This window comes from Stegodyphus dumicola, chromosome X1 (assembly GCF_044657685.1).
Source record: "Stegodyphus dumicola isolate Sdum_Otavi_A_Nest chromosome X1, ASM4465768v1".
NCBI classification, from domain to species: domain Eukaryota; kingdom Metazoa; phylum Arthropoda; class Arachnida; order Araneae; family Eresidae; genus Stegodyphus; species Stegodyphus dumicola.
The window spans coordinates 232,877,917-232,896,439 of record NC_140780.1 but is presented as its reverse complement, the minus strand read 5'-3'; the positions used below and the strand labels follow the sequence as shown (position 1 = coordinate 232,896,439).

Sequence of the window (18,523 nt, the reverse complement as noted above, 5' to 3'; positions counted from 1 at the left end):
GTTTATATAAGTTTTAGAAATCAATATTTGGTTTCAAACTCACACAGTCTATCTTGTGTCCTTTCGTATGGAGTTTTCTGTTACTACAAGAAGTTGCAGTGGGTTGATTTTGTGACATATCAAATCATCATGCAGTCGAGTAATAAGGGAACGTAGAAATTTCCTGCAGATGTTATCACTCCAAGTCTATACTCTTATTTAGTTCCCGGAGCAACGAGAAAGTAGTCACGCTCATTGAAGAAATTGATGATTATTGTGAACAGCCAATTAATTACTGCCGTGTAAAGGGAATACAAACTCTAAGAAGTAATGCAAAACAAAGTCACTAGCCTTTCAGCATTTTCTCGCACACATTCCTACCTAAATTAACAGCGTCGAGAGCTACATACTGAAATGTATCAAGAAATCTAGTGAAACTTGCAAACGTTAATTTCCAAGAGAAAAATTCAGCACTGAATGTGAAGTTAAATCACTATCCTCCTCCCACGTTTCACACTGCTCTGTTATTATTTAGACAGTAGATCAATAAATCAATAAAACTCTTATTTAAAAAGTAAGATATCCCACTAAAAAATTTGTACCAACAAAATTAGACACTTATTAAATGCATACTGCATGAACACTTAAGTCTGAATGCAAGCGAGAACAACAAATTATTCAGTAATATATTTAACTCGTGATAAATTTCTGTGAAACAAGAAATTAAAAAAAAAACTATAGACAAAAATTTAGTACCATTTATCTTGTTTCCTAGGCAGAAAATACACTGCCCTTTAAAAGTTAAGGAACAGCATATTTTTCAAAGCTTATCATTATAAAAATATCAGTAACATTTAAATTCACAATTTATGTGCATGATAGTAACAAAGTTTAAATATATGCAAAAAACAATAGTTAGCACTTTTATTTTATAGAAATGAATACTTATGTAAGAGTTAGAGGGAAAAAATGCAAAAATTGTAAGTTTTGTTCACGAACGTTGATATTTAATTGTTATTAGCAATTTCATTGGCAGTATCCAGGAGAGTCTATCAGTGTCCAGGAGAAGTCGTTCGTCCAATTTTTTGAGGTAGCGGGCAATCGGATGGATGGAAATGGGGAGGCCAGAAGCTGATTCTCCTAGCTTTCTCTCGCAGTGTAGTCCAGCAACTATGGAATCAGTTCGAATCCGAGGATTCTGTGTTTAGAAGACATGTTCCAGGCAGACCAAGAGTTACAACACCTGCGGGAACCCGTTATTTATCTCTTTCGGCTCAAAGGAGGAGCGACATCACTATGTCTGAGCTTATGGCAGATCAATTAGTGGTCAGAGGAACAAGAATCTTAGCTATTACAGTGCGCAAACGACTGCACGAGACAGGCCTGTATATTAGACGACCAGTTGTTTGTGTCCGCTTGTTCCGAGAACACAGAGCTGCCCGTTTATGTTGGGCAGGAGAACACATGTCCTGGACCACTCAACAATGGTCTTCTGTTCTCTTCACAGAAGTGTCCAGGTTCACATGGGAGAGTAATTCAGGTCATCAGCTGATCTGGAGGGAACAGCGCACCAGATACAACCAATCCGACATTGTGAAATGACACAGTTACAGACGTGGTGTAATAATGGTTTGAGCTGGGATCTCTCTCGGTGGTCACACTGACCGCATCTGTTCCATGAAGGGACTTTGACAGATGTGAGATATCGAGACGAGATCCTTGATTTACTTCCCATATACCGCTACCATTGGTCCTGGATTTCTTCTGATAGACGACAATGCGCGACCGCATCGATGAAGAATATCTTGAAAGACACGGCATGGAGAGAGTGGAATGGCCAGCTCTATCCCCAGACCTGAATCTGAATCTAATACAGCATCTTTGGGGCTACCTTGGGAGACAGGATGCTGCTTTAAATCCTCCTCCAAGGTGTTAGATGAGCTTAACCTAGGAATACTCCGTGTTTGGTCGTTGTTTCCCATTTCACTGACCGACAACTTAATTGAGAGCATGAAACGTCGCTGCCGTCAATGTGTCGCACCCAGAGGGGGGGAATCTTATTAGAACCCATTTTTATAATGTTACCACTACATGCTTGAAATCGGTGGTATACTGTTTCTCTAAGCTTGGATTTATCTGTCAAGAATGCAATATTTTGTTGTAATTCATGTTTGTGTTGATCTTAATAAGCATTCTACGTCACATCCCTTAAAGAACTGTTTAGTGAATATGTCCGCTAAATTTCTTGCTTCTTTGTTGCTTCATTCTTAAATTAGACACCAAAAATATGTTGTTCCTTAACTTTTGGAAGGCAATGTATATCATACTATGCGTACAGAATTGTGACCATTAAAATTATTGGCACAAATGTTTGCCATTTACGAAGTTCGAATTTGTACTCATAAAATTCTACGTTCTTTGTTATGGCCAGTTTTCGTAAATGAAAGTCTAGAGGGCTATAATAAATATTAATAAATTTAAAATTATAAAATATTGCATCGAATCAAGTTTGAATTATTTCATCTGCTGAAGTTCCGAAACAGGACTTATTCAAATAATCGAAAGACCGAAATTAAAAATTATAACTATAACTCATATTATGGGTAATTTACACGAATGGTAAAGATTGATAGATAGTTATTACGTAAATTAAGCAACGCTACTAAACAATAAGATTATCAAAATTCTTTTCAGTCGTGTTTCCTACCGTCATATTTTAAATGGGATTAAAATACGAAAGGTAGTTTATGCTGCAATGCTGCCACTCCATTTCGTCGGACATTTATTACAAATTCTAATTTTTCCAGTAATAACGCATACAAGGTTTCAGAGATGTAATTCGATATGGTCTATTTTGTAAATGTTAGTGTTACGACATTGCACTGCATATTACCTTTTAATTTTTTTTTCTTCTGTTTTTACTGATGAATTCTACTTGAGCTCTAAATCAAAAGCACTTTAAATCCAAAAGTAGAAGTAAGTTTTATATAAATCTTACCTGAAATAAGCAACGTATTGATTTATTAAGTATGAATGAATGTAAATTATTAACTACAAAGGTTATTAAGTATGAATGTATTAAGTAAGTTTTTATAAATGAAGAATCAATAAAATGTATAAAAATTGCCATAGCTATTAACGCCATAGACAGAGATGCGTAACGCTCGACTGTTCTGTGGTTAATAATTAAGTCTGTATCTAAGAGCAATGACAAATAATTTTTAAAACTTTATCGAGAATTAGCACAAAAGGAATATATATCTGTTTTCATATCTCAAGTAAAGAAGCAAAACAAGAACAATAATTTTTTTGCATAGAAGCCATACATCACTCTTTGACCATAAACGCCGAAAAAGTAAAAAAGCGTTTGTTTGAAAAGAAAAGTATAGTCTTCCCGACCACCAAGGTAGGAAAATGGAAGAGGTCATGACAGCGGTGACCCCTAATGTGTTTTAGAAGGCGAAGTTTCAGCAAGTGCCTTCGTATCGCTTGCTGCTCCGAACAACATTTAATAGCTCTCATTTCATTTTCTTTTGCACTTTATGAAGTTGGTTCGATGTGGATGGTCTACTTAAGTGCGATGAATTTTGGACTGATTCATTGTTCTGTTAATGAGTGAATCTATTTTACGAGAGATAAAGTGCGACGTCAGGTGCATTTAACAGAAGTTCTAGCTCTTAACTGACAGTATTGAATCAAAATAAATTAGAAATTTGATATAAATTAAGAACACATATCTATTTTTTCAGCTTAAAGAAAGCTCTGTTGTAATGCTAATATAATGTACGAAAATATACTTGATCTGAGATCCTTATTATTATCTAAAATAATATCAGCTTCTAAAATGTTACAAAAGCTGCAGTACTTTTGTACAGGTTGAGATCTTTTTCCTAAAATGTCTAATTATTTAAAAATGGTAGGCTTGGGTTATTAATATTCATCGCAGTTTCTTTTGGCGTTTTCAGCTGAACGGTACTTTAAGAACTGTCAATATACATTTTCCTACAATCAGGCATTTTACACAACCTGGTGCAAAATAAAGCTGAAGAAAATTCTCAGCAAATAAAAATTCTTATAAAAGCATAAAATCCGTTGATATTGCATGCTGCTTCGGAATGAATTTTCTGAGAAAAGTCAACTCAACTATGTAGCTGTCCAGAAACGCCTCTGAAATACTGATTTCAGTCGATCTCTGTAGTATTGTAGAGAAATAAACCATGCATTTGTCTGTTTATATCTCTCTCAAATCAGCAAGAAAACTGAAGCTAAAATTTCGAAGTCTGGGGCGTGAGCTATTCTAGTTGATAAACACTGTTTTGGCAAAAGTTAAAGTGCCTGCACACAGTCAAAGAACAGATTTTTCAAATATAAAATAAAAAATATTTTTGTTTTGTTTCTGTTATTAATTCCTTTAACGTTATTTTCATTTCATTTTGTAAGAAAATTTATGAATAAATATGTTTTTTAAAGAATTAACTTGAAAGAAGTGATCAACTTTCTTTGGCATAAACATAGAAAGAAAGAAACATGGAAAACTATTTCCTTTCCTCTATCTTTGAGACTGGTGATCTTTGTTTCTAAACAGAAGTCAATATGTTTTCTCCTTCAAAGAGTACAAAATCATAATTTTTTAATAGTATAAAACTGGGAAGTCATCTCACGAGTAGACGCTATCATGCATCTTTAAATGAATGCTAATTCCTGTGAAGGATAAGATTAAAATTACATGGTTCGCATTAGTGGTAATTAAGATGTTACTGAGTGCTAACAAAGTGCACTTTTGAATTTTTAAGGGAAAAAAGAACCTGACATTTTTTTAACTAATCCTTATTAAGCTTTATTAACATAGTCTTTATTAACAAGTCTTTATTAAGCGTTCAAGATGCCGAAGAATTCTGTGCTTTAACATTTTTATAATCTTTAAAGCAACATTTTTATTAAAGCATAATTGGAACATAAAAGCACTAGGTGCTAGACGATATTGTAACTATGTAACTTAATTAACAGTCAATTCCAAATTTAAAACAAAGCCTAGTAGTGACTCAGAACTTCTCAGAGACGTAGCAACTAAATGACGGCAGCAATAACGCAAAACCGAAGAATTACTATCGTAGAAAGCTGGCGAAATCTAGTAACGTAGCCTCGAGAGGTAGAAACGCGCTCTATCTTACGATCCGAAACCCTCGACTTAAATACTTTCTAACTGATTTACATTTGTGGTAGAAATGGAAAAGGAGAAGTGATAGTATAGACGAAAATTTTATATAACTGGTTAATTAAAATAGTAATAACCCTACAAATTTACTCTTTTGAAATTTTGCATCATTTTTCACATTACTTTTTTCGAAATACTTTCTATGGATAAATCTTACAAAATAAACTAAAAAAGTAAGGACTTAAAAAGAAATAAAATATTTCAAGAATTACACCTTGTCTTCGCGTATGCTCATGTATATACCGATAAGTTCACAGGAGTTGTACACTAAAATTTATAGCGCTTCCTATGTTCATGTGGTTTTATATAAAGCAACCACTATACATTTTCTTTCTGATTTAAATAATTATAATATTCATGCAATTTTAACTAAGACATGTCACAGGGAATTAAATTTGATTCATTTAGTTTCTCCTAGAGCTTGAAAGTTCAATTTTTTTTCAATATCGTACTTCTAAATTTATTCCGTCTCTTTAGTAATCTTGTATAGTCTCTGTTCATTAACTATCTATTAGAAATTTAGCATTTTTATAGGCAGTACATAACCTTTGTGCAATATGCTTTCATAATACTCCTTTATCCGCACAGTAGTATCACGGAACACAGGTAATTCAATCCGGGTTCTAATCCTGGTGAATGGATTGGTTGCGTGAGGTTTTTCTTGGTTTTTCCCATGTATAATGTGGATACGAGCTAGTTTTCCATAACATAATACTCCACAAAAGCACCTCTTCCTTTACGCAGATAGCTCTTGTGTACATCGACATAATCCCCCTCCTCGAAAAATATGCATTCATATGAATCTGAGAAACAACTCATCAGTCTTTAATTGGAAAGTATACACATTTAGCTACGATGTATTGTTGTAAGAGAGCAGAGATATGCATACATTATTGTAGCATAGCAGAATGATTATTAATGAGAAGTTGTTTCTGAGGATCTTTGAAGTGCTAAAATATGTGTGGGAATGGAGGCAAATTTATCAAATATTTCAGAGTGGTGAAAGTTTCTGTTCTTAGCCCAGTTAGCCTTTCTGTCATTTTCGAATTTTTTAGACAGAACTGGCGCTGTTTAATTGCATAGTTTTTTAATGCTGTGACTTCAGAACCCGATATTTAAATTGATATTTTTTTGTTAAAAGACAAATGAACAAGCAGTGATCGGAGTCTGCCCGACCCCCACATTACACAGCCGACAGAGTTATATATTTGACATGCGTGAAGGAATGTAGGAAATGTGGACTAGCCCTGAAATCTTCGTATCTGTTTAAAGAAGAACCAGACCAAATACCTGTAGTGTCAAATTAGGGATGGATTCGTGTTCTGATTATTCTTCTTGCCGTTCCTTTTGCGCGTGCTTTACAAGTACACGCAAAGGTAAGGTTTAGACCACTTAGTATAAAATTGCACAGCTAATGAAATTCTTTAATATTGAGGTAAAATAATTGTTCAATGATTTGTCTGTATACATTACAAATTCAGTAATCACTGGCTTAAATATCATTTTAATCTGGAAATTTTACTGCAAATGTAATTTTTTCTGCCCTGATCAAATATAGAACTAAAATATTATTCAGGATTTTTACTAAAATAAGAATTTCATGAAATTTTAATTAAAAATTACTTGCAAATAGGAGATTGTTTTTATTCGCTTTATTTAAGTCATGAAATTTAATTTCTACAGGCCAACCAAAAACTTCCATCTAGAATACTTCCATCTAGAATAATATATCTTTCTTACCTATTTACTGTTAAATTTCATACTAATTTAAAATATCTGAAAATAAACTATAATCCTTACAGATTTGGGTTTGACAGATGATTGAAAGAGAATGCGCACTCCCTTTGCTTAGGGTACGAAAGCATATCTAACAGCCTCCGTAATTTCAACTTTTTCTTATAAATCCCTTCGGCAAAGATCTTCCCTACCATCACACACACACAAACGCATATACACAAAGGCAAAAACAGAATTTGACCGAACCCATAGGACATTTCGCCGTTTCATCAACGAGAACGTTGCCTAAAGTGCACCGTAGGGGTGACGATTTAGGGGAACACTCAAGATCTCCTTCCCCACCAGCGGCCGAGGGGTAAATTTACTGAACACTGGTAGTTCGGTTCGAATCCCGAGAACGGGCTGCATGGCCGTTTTCGTGGTTTGCCCCATCTGTAACAAGTATACGAGCCAGTTTTCCTTAGAAAGCTCGCCACGAAAGCATCCCTCCCTCTCGATCGCTTTGCCCTAATCAAATAAACCAAACTAAGATCTCCTTAGGATACCTTAGGGGCGACCTGCATGTAAAGACAATAGATATACATACAATACAAGCCTTACAAGAAAGTCTAATCACACGCTTGGTTTTAAAACGAGCTGGAAATAAGTGTCAGCTAACTAAGTTTTCCAACTTCCTTCGAGTAGATATTCAGCAGAAAATTAAACAATGAAAATATCACAACACCAACATTGATCAACTTATCGTACTGAGTATTTCTTAACTATAACCAGACATTAAAAAAAAAAAAAAAAAAAAAAAAAAAAAAAATGTAGGATCTTCAGTAGTAGTTGATACTATATTCAATTACTTAGGCAAAAGTATTCTCACATAATATTGGAGCTAAGAAGTGCATATTAACACATTTGTTTAGCTTAATTAAAGTAGTTTATTATATTTTCTTGACAGAGATAAGATAGAATTGTAGAGACATTAGGCTATTTCGAAGCAGGAGATGTAAAAAATGAGCAGGGCCCTCGCCGGGACTTGAACCACGGACCTCTTGAATACGCATCGAGCGTGCCCACCAACTACAACACGAAGGCATGCTAAGAAGGCGGGAGAAATACCTTATATACTCCTCCTTTTAAAGGGCGACTGGGGTTTTAGGGGACCCAATCGCTTAAATCCTGGTGGTGAAGATTCATCATTCACCACCTTTTAGTTCGGGCGCCACTGTAGAGACATTAGGTTATTTCAAAGCAGGAGATGTGATAAATGAGCAATGCCCTCGCCGGAACTAGAACCACGGACCTCTCGAATATGCGTCGAGCGTACTCAAAGAAGGCGGGAGAAATACCTTATAGAATATTAAATATCTAGAATTGCAATGTAGACATTTATTCTCTACTTGTTTAAGCTAAGAAAGTGAATTACCAAACTGACTGACAAGCATCTCACTTTTTTTTCCTTTTTTTTTTACTCATTGATATAATGCTTAATTTAAATATTGATGGCCCTAGAAAAATAAAATTGCTTTTACTTATCAATAAATGTTTGATGTTCTCTCTATGTGTATTATGATTAAAATTTTTGTCTCGTATGCATTCAATACAGAATAATAGCAGATGAAGCAAGATTTTTCCAGTTAAATGATTTACAGTTTTAGTATCACTGAGAAATTGTTTCACGAAGGATGAAGCAACTAAGACACACTACCTACTGTTACCTCATTCCGCCAGCGTCTTATGCGTGGTTATAGACTGCTAAACGGCGGGACTTTAACCTGCGTTCTATCTCAGGTGAACGGGACCAACGGATTCACAGCTAACGTGAATTCCAGCCAGTTTCTTCTAGAAAATCATCCACGAAGGCATTCCCTTTACAGCTCTCGTATACTTTGCTATACTCAAATGACCTAGCCTAGTATAACATAATCTCATTTTGTCAGTAGGAAGTGAATGGATAAAATCCTTAAATACTACTTATTGTATTCATTCTTCACCTATTCGCTCTTTGGCTGAGTAAAATAATACGTATGCAGGGCATTAATTCCTTTTTTTTTTTTTTTTTCAATCAGTGACCGAGTTGTTAAGACCGCTGAATATTGGTAGTTCGACCCGGATTCGATCCCAGATGAACGAGCTGGTTGCATAGTTGGTGTTCGTGGTTTTCTTCCTGTGTAACGGGAATACGAGGTTTTTCTTAGATAGCCCTCCACGACGAACTCCTCCTTATAGAACCCTCGTGAACCTTACCATATCCAAATAACCTTACCTTACTTTATCTTTTTCTTAATTTCAAAATAAGAAGAACATTTAAGAGTTTCAGATCAGAAAGATTAAGCATTTTAGAACTGCTGGAAATAATAGTTATTTTTAGCGAATTAAAGGTGAAATTTTCAAAGCATTTTCAATATAAAGTGGAATTATTTTACTCTTGATCTATTCAAGATAATGTTGTAGAGGCACTACGTTTATTTTGAAGCATGAGATTTGAAAAATGAGCAATGCCCTCGCCGGGACTCGAACCACGGACCGAATACGCTCCAAGTGTGCTGACCATTTACACCAGAAGGCATGCTAATATGGTGGGAGACATACCTTATATACTCCCCTTTTAAAGGGCGACTGGGGATTAGGGAACCCAATCGCCAAATCCTGGTGGGGGAGAATTATCACGAATCACCTTTTTTAGTTCAGGCATCACTATAGAGACATTAGGTGTCTTTTAAAGCAGGTGACTTGAAAAACGAGCAATGCCCTCGCCGGGAACTCGATCCACGAATGATCCTCGCCGGGACTCGATCCACGAATACGCGCCGAGTGTGCTGACCATTACACCACGAAGACATGCTAAGAAGGCGGGTAAAATACCTTATAAATGATGTAAAAAGGGGGTTAGATTAGGTTTATTGGGATATAAGAAATCATACAAGAGATCTGTGCCTAAGAGGGGGGGTGTCTTTATGGAGGACCTTTTGTATTCACGTTACACATGGAAAGCCCACGAAAATCAATTATGCAGCCACTACGTTCGAATGGGATCGAACCCACTCTGTGACCAAACCTAGGATGGAACTCACAAGCATTGGCCGAGATCAAACTCCAATGCAAGATCTTAACCATTCTGCCACTGATGGAATATGTATAAATGTTTAGTTTAACTTAGTTTGACTCTCATGTATTTACGAATGTTGATTTTAAACCACTTTTATATAACCTTTTTTTTTTTTTTTTTTTTTTCTTTTCCCTCAAAAGGTCATTTCATTTTCTTAATTACGTTATAATCACTAGAAATCTTTACCTAATCTCTTAATCTATAATAATTTAGTTTTCTCTAATGAAATAACTGGCTTTTCCTTTCGAAAGCAGAACATTTATTTAGCCATTCTTTATTTTTTTATTATTTTTTCTCTTGATTTCATTGTTTCATTTTTTAAGAGAATAAAACATAGCTCAGTCATCTGAACAGTCATTATTTGAGATAGCAGATATTCTAATTTTATTTCTCACTTAAATATTTAGAGAATTTTATCATCATACAGCAACAATGACTATTAATTTCATTAAGAGTAAATAATAATTTGAATAAGGCTTAAAATATAGGAACTTTTAACGAAATAAGTCATTAGTCAGTAGTCAATCCACGTGATCTCACAGTCTAGTTATCACTTTGCTTTAATGTTTGCCTGTAAAAAATGGAAAACAAGAGTGGTGAATTTCAAAGCGTTGTTCTGTTTTCTCTACATAGCGAAAATGAGAAACGAGATCTTATTTAGTATTTTCTTGAAGACTTGGATAATTCAAAATCAGTTTTAGACTATTGCAGTACTATCTACAAAAATCTTTAAACCCGAGAAACAGGCTGAGTATACATCATCAGATTCTATAAATTATTTGCACAGATATAAAACCTATGCGTCTAGTAACATAATGTTTTCAGAAAAGGCCATGATTACTTCGTCAAGGAAGGGACAAGAAAGGGAAAATGATGGATTTGAAGGAACAATTCTAAAATCCTTACTTTCATAATAATTCATCAAGAAAGAGTTAAAATTATTTTTTTCAAGCATGATATCTTTTGAAATATCTAACAAAACAGAAAAACAAACAATGGACCGTATTGCTTTAGTTCAACCTCACTTCCTCATTTCCTGGTTCCCTACCCCTTTACTTGGAGTATTTACTCATATGTGGCAACGCGGAAGTGTTTTTCACTTACGCTATAGTATTACATAAGCTGTACCCGGGTCATTCAAATGTGGCTAATTATTACTTAAAATGTGGGCATTGAGGTAACGAACGTTTCTATTTATTATCAGTTAATATTATATTATATATTTCATAACAGAAATAGGAAATTTTTATGTTTGAAAATTATGCCCCTTTCACACTGAATGCATTTTTTTTTCCTTTGATATAAAATGAACATTGCTTAATTTGAATATGCAGATTTATAAAATGATTTAAAACCAAATTAGTTGGGAGAAAAAGAGGAAAAGATGAATTAGTTCTAAAAATAGGGTATGAACGTTAGAACTATATTATTTTATTTTATTTAACATTAAGGAATCTCTTAAAAGACGAATTAGAATCTGGAAGTAATGATATGACTGTTAAAGGAGTTTTATTTTACGGTACTGTATTCAACATTATAAGAAAATGCTTATCTATATGTGGAACAATTTGAATTTATGAATTAATTTTTTTAACAATGAAGTTCTTAAAATCAAAATATAGGTTTAATATTATCGATGAGAAATTAGGTTCCGAACTCAGATATGCAACAAGCAGAAATTTAATTCTACAACTAGAAGAATTAATCAGATAAAAAAATTACGAAGAATCAGATATTTTTTTTTCCTTGCGATAGTTTTGAGATATCATTTGCGTCACCTACGATTATTAAGTTAAAGATTTGAAAAGGTAGTTTCAAAAAATTTTAAATACCGTTTATGTATAAACTTTATTCATATAAGCTTTCTACAGCTCTTATTCCTCTACGATATTCCCTGAGTCTTACTTTTGTATAAATTTTGATTCCTATGTTTGTAGGCAAAGCATACGTAGAATGAATGGTGCAAAAGGCAGTTAAAACATTTTTCAATTATTTTTTTAATAAAATTGCTTTTATGTAGCTGTTAGTAAATTTAACTGTGTTTGTGTAGGTTTATTTTTTATAAATTTTTTATAAGTATCGCAGCATAATATAAAAATATTATGCTGCGATACTTATAAAAAATTTAGACAAAAGATCTTTTCATTTAGCTTTACATAAACATTTTATAATTCTTAAGCAAAACTTTGCAGTAAAACACCTACTATCCAAGTAAAAATCCTCCACTGTCCCTCAAACACTCTCGTTTCACGGTGATCATTATTTCTTCCGAGATTGTTGAAAACATTTCAGAGTGAAAGATGACTAAACCTACTTCAGAAATACTTTTACAGATTAAACATGCAGAATTCCTTTTACCTTTCTACTCGAAATTATTAGTTAATTAACTTCATGTCTCAAGCTAGGCTTCAATGTTATCTCTGAGAGCTTTTTTTTTTTTTTTTTTTTTTTTTTTTTTTTCCTATTATTTCCGATTAAAATAAATGGATGTTATCTAAAAATAGTAGAAAGGTTTTTGCTTGAAAACCTTATCTTAAAGGTTCGTGGCATTAAAACCTAAAGCTATGGTTAACCGTTATCAGTACTGGAAAGGAATTGAAATAAAACTGGTAACACGAACTCTACGTAATAAATAGAACTCTACGCAATAAATAGAACGTGAGGAGCAGTCTGACTCAAATCAAATTAATTCGTATGAATGATTATTTACTCAAACTTCAAATTCAATTAATATTCACTCCGGTTGAATTCTTTCTTGAGTTAAAAAAAAAATTCTGTTGTCTTAGTATCAAGTTCTTTTGTCTATAATATGGGAAGGACAATAATTTACATACAAAGATGCTAATTTCTAGCTCGAGTCGACAGAAATATAGATTCAGGCCAATCTTAAGACATGAGTTTTACCACAATTTATAACAGAGGGAATTTTTATTTTTTATTTTGCATTATTATAACGTCTATGTAGTTTCTGTAGAAAATGAGTGTCAGGTGAAATAATAGAGATAAATTTAAAAAAAAATTAGTTTAATTTTTATTTTATAATGATTTATTTCGCTAATAATGTCTTTAAAAAAATCTTACTCACTGTTGCGTTAGGAGAAGCAAATAGCTATCTAATATCATTCCTATATCAATACGACGTACAATAAAGCATAATTAGCTTTGAAAGATGACCTAACTGTTACTCTGTAGTTCCTGGATATGCATTACATTTCGAAATGCGATTTTTTTTTTTAACTTGAAAATGCGAATATTGAATAGAAAGTAACATTTAATGCACTTCTATTGTTGAATAACGTAGTCAGCCTATGACTTAGGAGAAATATTTCACCAACACAGAGGGGCACGCATAAGTCTGCCTTTTTATCAAAGAATGCATATGAAATAAAAGTAAGACTTTTCAAACGTTAATCTCTTTATACCTACCCTACAGGTTAGTCTTTTGGTTACCTCAGTGTTTAGAATATTCTTCTGGAGACCATCGCTAATGCAGACCACGTTCCTAGACGAAAAGGGATAAAATTTCTTTTTCTTTGAAAAAAGATAATGGAAGGGAAAAGCACTTCTGTTGCAGATACCTCTTCAATGTGGCTTCACATGAATAATCAAATCCCCTTCTTTATTGATGCAGATTTTCTTTTGCAAGCGGGAATGTTTTCCTGATCTTTGTTTTATTTTATTTCACTGTTGCTTTCTTATATGCATTTAGCAATATTTTTCTGATTTACTATCCGAAATGTAAGCTAGCAATTTTTTATACTCTTCGTTTGTCAAGAAAAAAAAATAACAAAATATTGCTTATCTTCTATGTCTCCTGCATTTTCATCATCACTCATCTGATGCATCACTCATCATTGCTTTAGCAAATATTCTGAATAAATAAAGCAAATATTAGGTATTATTTTTATTAGCTTTAATTTAAGTTAATCTCAGATTTTATATTACGCAGTTCGAAGCATATGTTTTTATCAACTGACCATTTATTTCAGATTCGAATGCTTATTAAAATTTCTGTCTCCAAATTTTATTTTTGTGTATTTACTTATCACATCTCATATTTACACATATTTATACTTTTTTTAAGCAGTTGAGATTTAAGGATTAGCTTATGCAATTAATTTTGTAAGCAAGGTAAAAATTTTAATTAAAAAGAATTCTATTTTTAAACATTAGATGCAAAAATTATATGCCTGATTGTTTTAATTTATTAAACTGTGGTCTAATAAACAGTATAAAATTTTCTTTAAAAATGCTCATACATTAGAATCTAACATAATAAATATTTTAAATAAAAGTACTGGGATTTTTATGTTTATAGTTACGAGAGTTTAAATAAAAATGTATTTCTAAATGCCAAAATTTTATTTTTAGACTTCACATATTGGTTATTCTTTATTTCAAAAGTACCTTAAATTAATATTCTCTGTCACTGAAATTTGATATGAGTCTAATATATTAATACGCTTGAACTACAGACGTGAAGTTTACCACATAGTCCAAATATCTGTTCATTTCGATACTCCAGAAGCTATCTTACTGCAGATTATTATCTTTTTGCATAAGCTCGTTGTTTAATCTATGCTATTGCGAATTGGTTGTCAAAATGTATAATTCACTAAATTGTGGCTCATCTAGATTTTTTTTTTGTCTAAAATAGTTATTAACAATTAGTTATTTAAAAACAAATCTGGACTCTCCTAATTGTCATTCTATAAGAAGTTAATGATTATCGAATAATTAGACCAATCAGCAATTTATAAACTACACTTCTTTTCGTAAACACACGATGTTTATATATAAGACATCTTAATTTTAGAATTAATATCAGGGAAATATTTATGAAATAAACAAGTGTCAAATATCAATTTCAGATGTCTAACCTTTAGACCAAAAAAAAAAAAAAAAAAAAAAAAAAAAAAAAAAATCTGTTTTTAATTCTGATCTTCAGACAAAAGGGCAATTACTTTATATCATTGAATCCGTAATTTGTTCATATAAAAGACATTTATTCTAAAGAAACACTTTAGTACGCATGATTGATATGCCGTTCCGTGTCTAGTGCAGAAGCACACGGTGTAATAAAAAATGCAAAGGAAGAAAATAATTGCCTCTTTTCTAAGGTCAGCGATCCAATAAGGCGAAAAGGTTATTGAGTTTAAGGAAGGATTGGTGTAGGTAAATAAGAGCGAATAAGAAAATTTAGTGTTACATGATGTGGCTGGCGTACTTAATAAATTAACAGTATATGAAAATTCTAACATATACGATAAATTACTGAATGTTTGGACGTGTCAGATTTTTACATTTGAATTTATGATTAATAAATTTCCAGTACTAACATACAGGTTTGGAATTAGTTACAATATTTCATTTTCATTATTTCATCTTATTTTATTTTCGGGATGATGTGGATCTTAACTTAGACTGCAAGAATATATTTCATTAACTGCTAAACTGACATGAACTTCACAATCTTATTATTAACAATTGAAATATTTGCTTAGAAACATTCGAAATTTCACTTGCAAACATTACAGTTGTTCTGTAAGATGTCTACCTCCACTTTTATCTCTCTAAGTGGAGTTCTAAACATTATTAAATTTTCATTGAAATGATTACTCATAGAAGCTTTTACATTATGCTTGGAGAAATTTGCATACTTAATCAAATGGTTTTCACCATAAAACTGGTATTTATTCTCTCGCTCTTTGTCAGTCGTTTTAAAAAAAATTTAATTTCTCATTGAGAAAAAAATGCAAAATTTTTTAAGTGATAGTAACAATTGTGATGATGATGATGATGATGATGATAATTATACTGAATAAATAAAATAAACTGCGAACATATTTTACAGACACAAAGTGTTAAATATTCAATAAATGTCATATCCTCATACCAACTTATGCTTACGGGGATTAAACAATAATATCCACCTTTTTAAAGGCAACAGAAGTAGATCTAGGCTTAAAATCATGAAAGTATTTAAAAATTGAAAGAAGACGAAATTAAAAAATAATAGTAATAATAATAGTTACATAAAGTTTTCATCATTGCAGAAAACTTGCAATGATTCCTCTTTACAATAAATAATGTAAAATAGTATTTAGCAGATAATTTAAAAAGTTATTAGCAATTAAAAAAGTTTTGATATGAATTAACACTCTAAAATAAGAAAATTTACGATTTCGATGATACTAGAATAATACCTATCCTACAACTTTTAAGCAACATAATTTATTTACACCATCTTTCTTTTTACAAATTTGCGAGACATTTAAGCTTTTACATTCTAATAATTCGCTATGAAGAGCTTTGTATAAGAATTAAATACAATATTCTGAGCTAAGCATAAAAAACATTTTCACAGTTTAAAAAAAAAATCAGTTTAGTAATTGAATCATTGAGTTCCTTTTCAAACTTTTCATGAATAAAAAAGAAATTCCAAGTTTGAATAACGCTAGATGAACAGTTACTTCTATAAGGCTTTACAATGGCTTCTTGCTGTTAAGTCCAGTTTTAAATCAAAAAAGAAAATATTTCAACAGGTTAGACTAGATAATACAGATTCTTGCTCTTTCAATTTTAAACTAAAACATTTGATTCTAGTCTCGCTATAACATTTTAAAAGCAATACACAAACTTGTGAAATAAATTTATAAATTTAACTTAACTGCACAATAATCTTAACGTTTTAAAAAGACTTAATAACTAATAATAAAATCTATCAAAAAATTTTCATAAAAATTATTAATCGTTATTATCATACACAACATCTTCAGGAACATTTGGTTGATATCAATTGTTTACAAAATGATTGAATGCTAATGAAAACTAGTTAAAATCTTTTGAAATATTTCTATCCTACCGTTATAGAACTTACAGCATTGGAAATGAGGAGCAAGATAAAAGGAGGCTCTATGACGATAACTTCCTACACGGAGATCTTCACGGGGTTTGCGTCACTGTGGAAAATAACATTCATGATATTTCATCATTTGATGATCTAGTATTACTCGCAAGAGAATTTATATGACAAGATTTGTGCTTCATCGAATCCCGATAAAATGTTCTTCACACATTGTCAAAGTTTTTCCAATGATCTAGGATTTGTTAGAAGCTCTCTTGTGAGTCGCCAGGTCTGCTTTGCAGCGTTCTCCAGAGAGCTGGCGGACTTCCCTTTAAACAGGTCTAACTGCGGAAGAAAGTAATGCGGACACCGACGACATTGCAAACAGGAGATGAGCTGTAGTAGTATGCCGTTGATCCTGTCACCAAGACATGTCTCATCCCATTCCAACTCGCGCGGGTGCTTTTCGCATTCATAGAGAAGCAGAGTTTTTAGGTGGTAGCCTGTCACTGGGTTGCCGGGAAGCTCGAGATGCCTGTCTTTCAACGTCTTAAGAATGCTTAAGCACTTTTTTCGGCAACCTCCTTGGAGAAGTCTATTTTCTGCCTCACAGAAGTTGAGAACCCAAGCGTCTCCTTCCATTGAAGAATTTTTTCCTTGAAGCGTAACGCTTTCCTTTGAGAGTAAATCGAAACCCTCGGCTTTGACTTCTGCTACGAGATTCGGATTTGGCCAGGGGATGTGTGGAATAGGCCAATGGGCAGCTGAGCGAGGCCACAGACCGCTACATCTAAATGCTGGAGTGATCTGAACCACAAACCTTTCTCTGATTCTGAGTTTGACTTCCGTTGTGTCTGCTACCATCTTGACAATGTCTCGATAACTACATTTGTCGCAGGCCTGAGCAACAAGGGTTTGGAAACGAGATCGAATTTTTCTTGCTGATAAATATCCCGAAGCAGTTATAAATTCGACCCATAAAGACATGGAACGCTTTCTTCCATCACTGAGCTTTAAAACTGCGCAGCCAGGTAGAGACCCATCATCTACAAAGTTGAAAACTCCCATTTGATTTAGATAAAGCACCACTTCGAACTCTGACGGAGAAATGACCTCGAATCCCTCAAAATGTCCATTGCAGTCATTGAGGGAGGATATGAAACGAGGTTCTTGAACTTCGACCTCTTTCAGAACGTCTTGAACAACTTTACAAACTTCCCGAACAGTTTTTGCGACAGTCCCTTTACGAGTCTGAACCCTTTCACCATAAAACTTATTTAGCTGATACAACAGTTTCGATTGCGCGGTTAACATGTCAGCGGGAACCAGCATGATCGCCGGCCGACACTGCTGCGAGAATGACTGGTTGATGTTCGAATGAATTCGCTCGTTACTGCCGCGACCACCCCGTTCACATGGGAGGCGCTGCGGCTCCGGTGGCTGTCAAGAGACCCCGCCTCTACTGGCGCCACCCCGACGCAGGTGGAGGCACCTGTTAGCCCCTCCCTCGCACTACGGGGGGCGGAGTCCTAATGATTTCGGTTGCGCGACGGAATTTTCCCTCGCGAGAGCTAACGAAAGGGAAAGAGGATTGGGAACCCAAGGTAAGTCTTTCGTAGACATTTAATCGATAATACCGCCTCCTCTC

At 33.4% G+C, this 18,523-nt stretch overlaps 1 protein-coding gene across 1 annotated transcript; it reads right to left on the bottom strand.

Moving 5' to 3' along the window:
- Positions 1-16,243: 16,243 nt before the first annotated feature.
- Positions 16,244-18,297, bottom strand: LOC118191613 (protein mab-21-like 2). The gene has a single exon (XM_035362432.2). It carries the CDS (start codon positions 18,205-18,207, stop codon positions 17,110-17,112), a length of 1,098 nt encoding a protein of 365 aa, XP_035218323.1. The 5' UTR covers positions 18,208-18,297; the 3' UTR covers positions 16,244-17,109.
- Between the last annotated feature and the right edge of the window lie 226 nt (positions 18,298-18,523).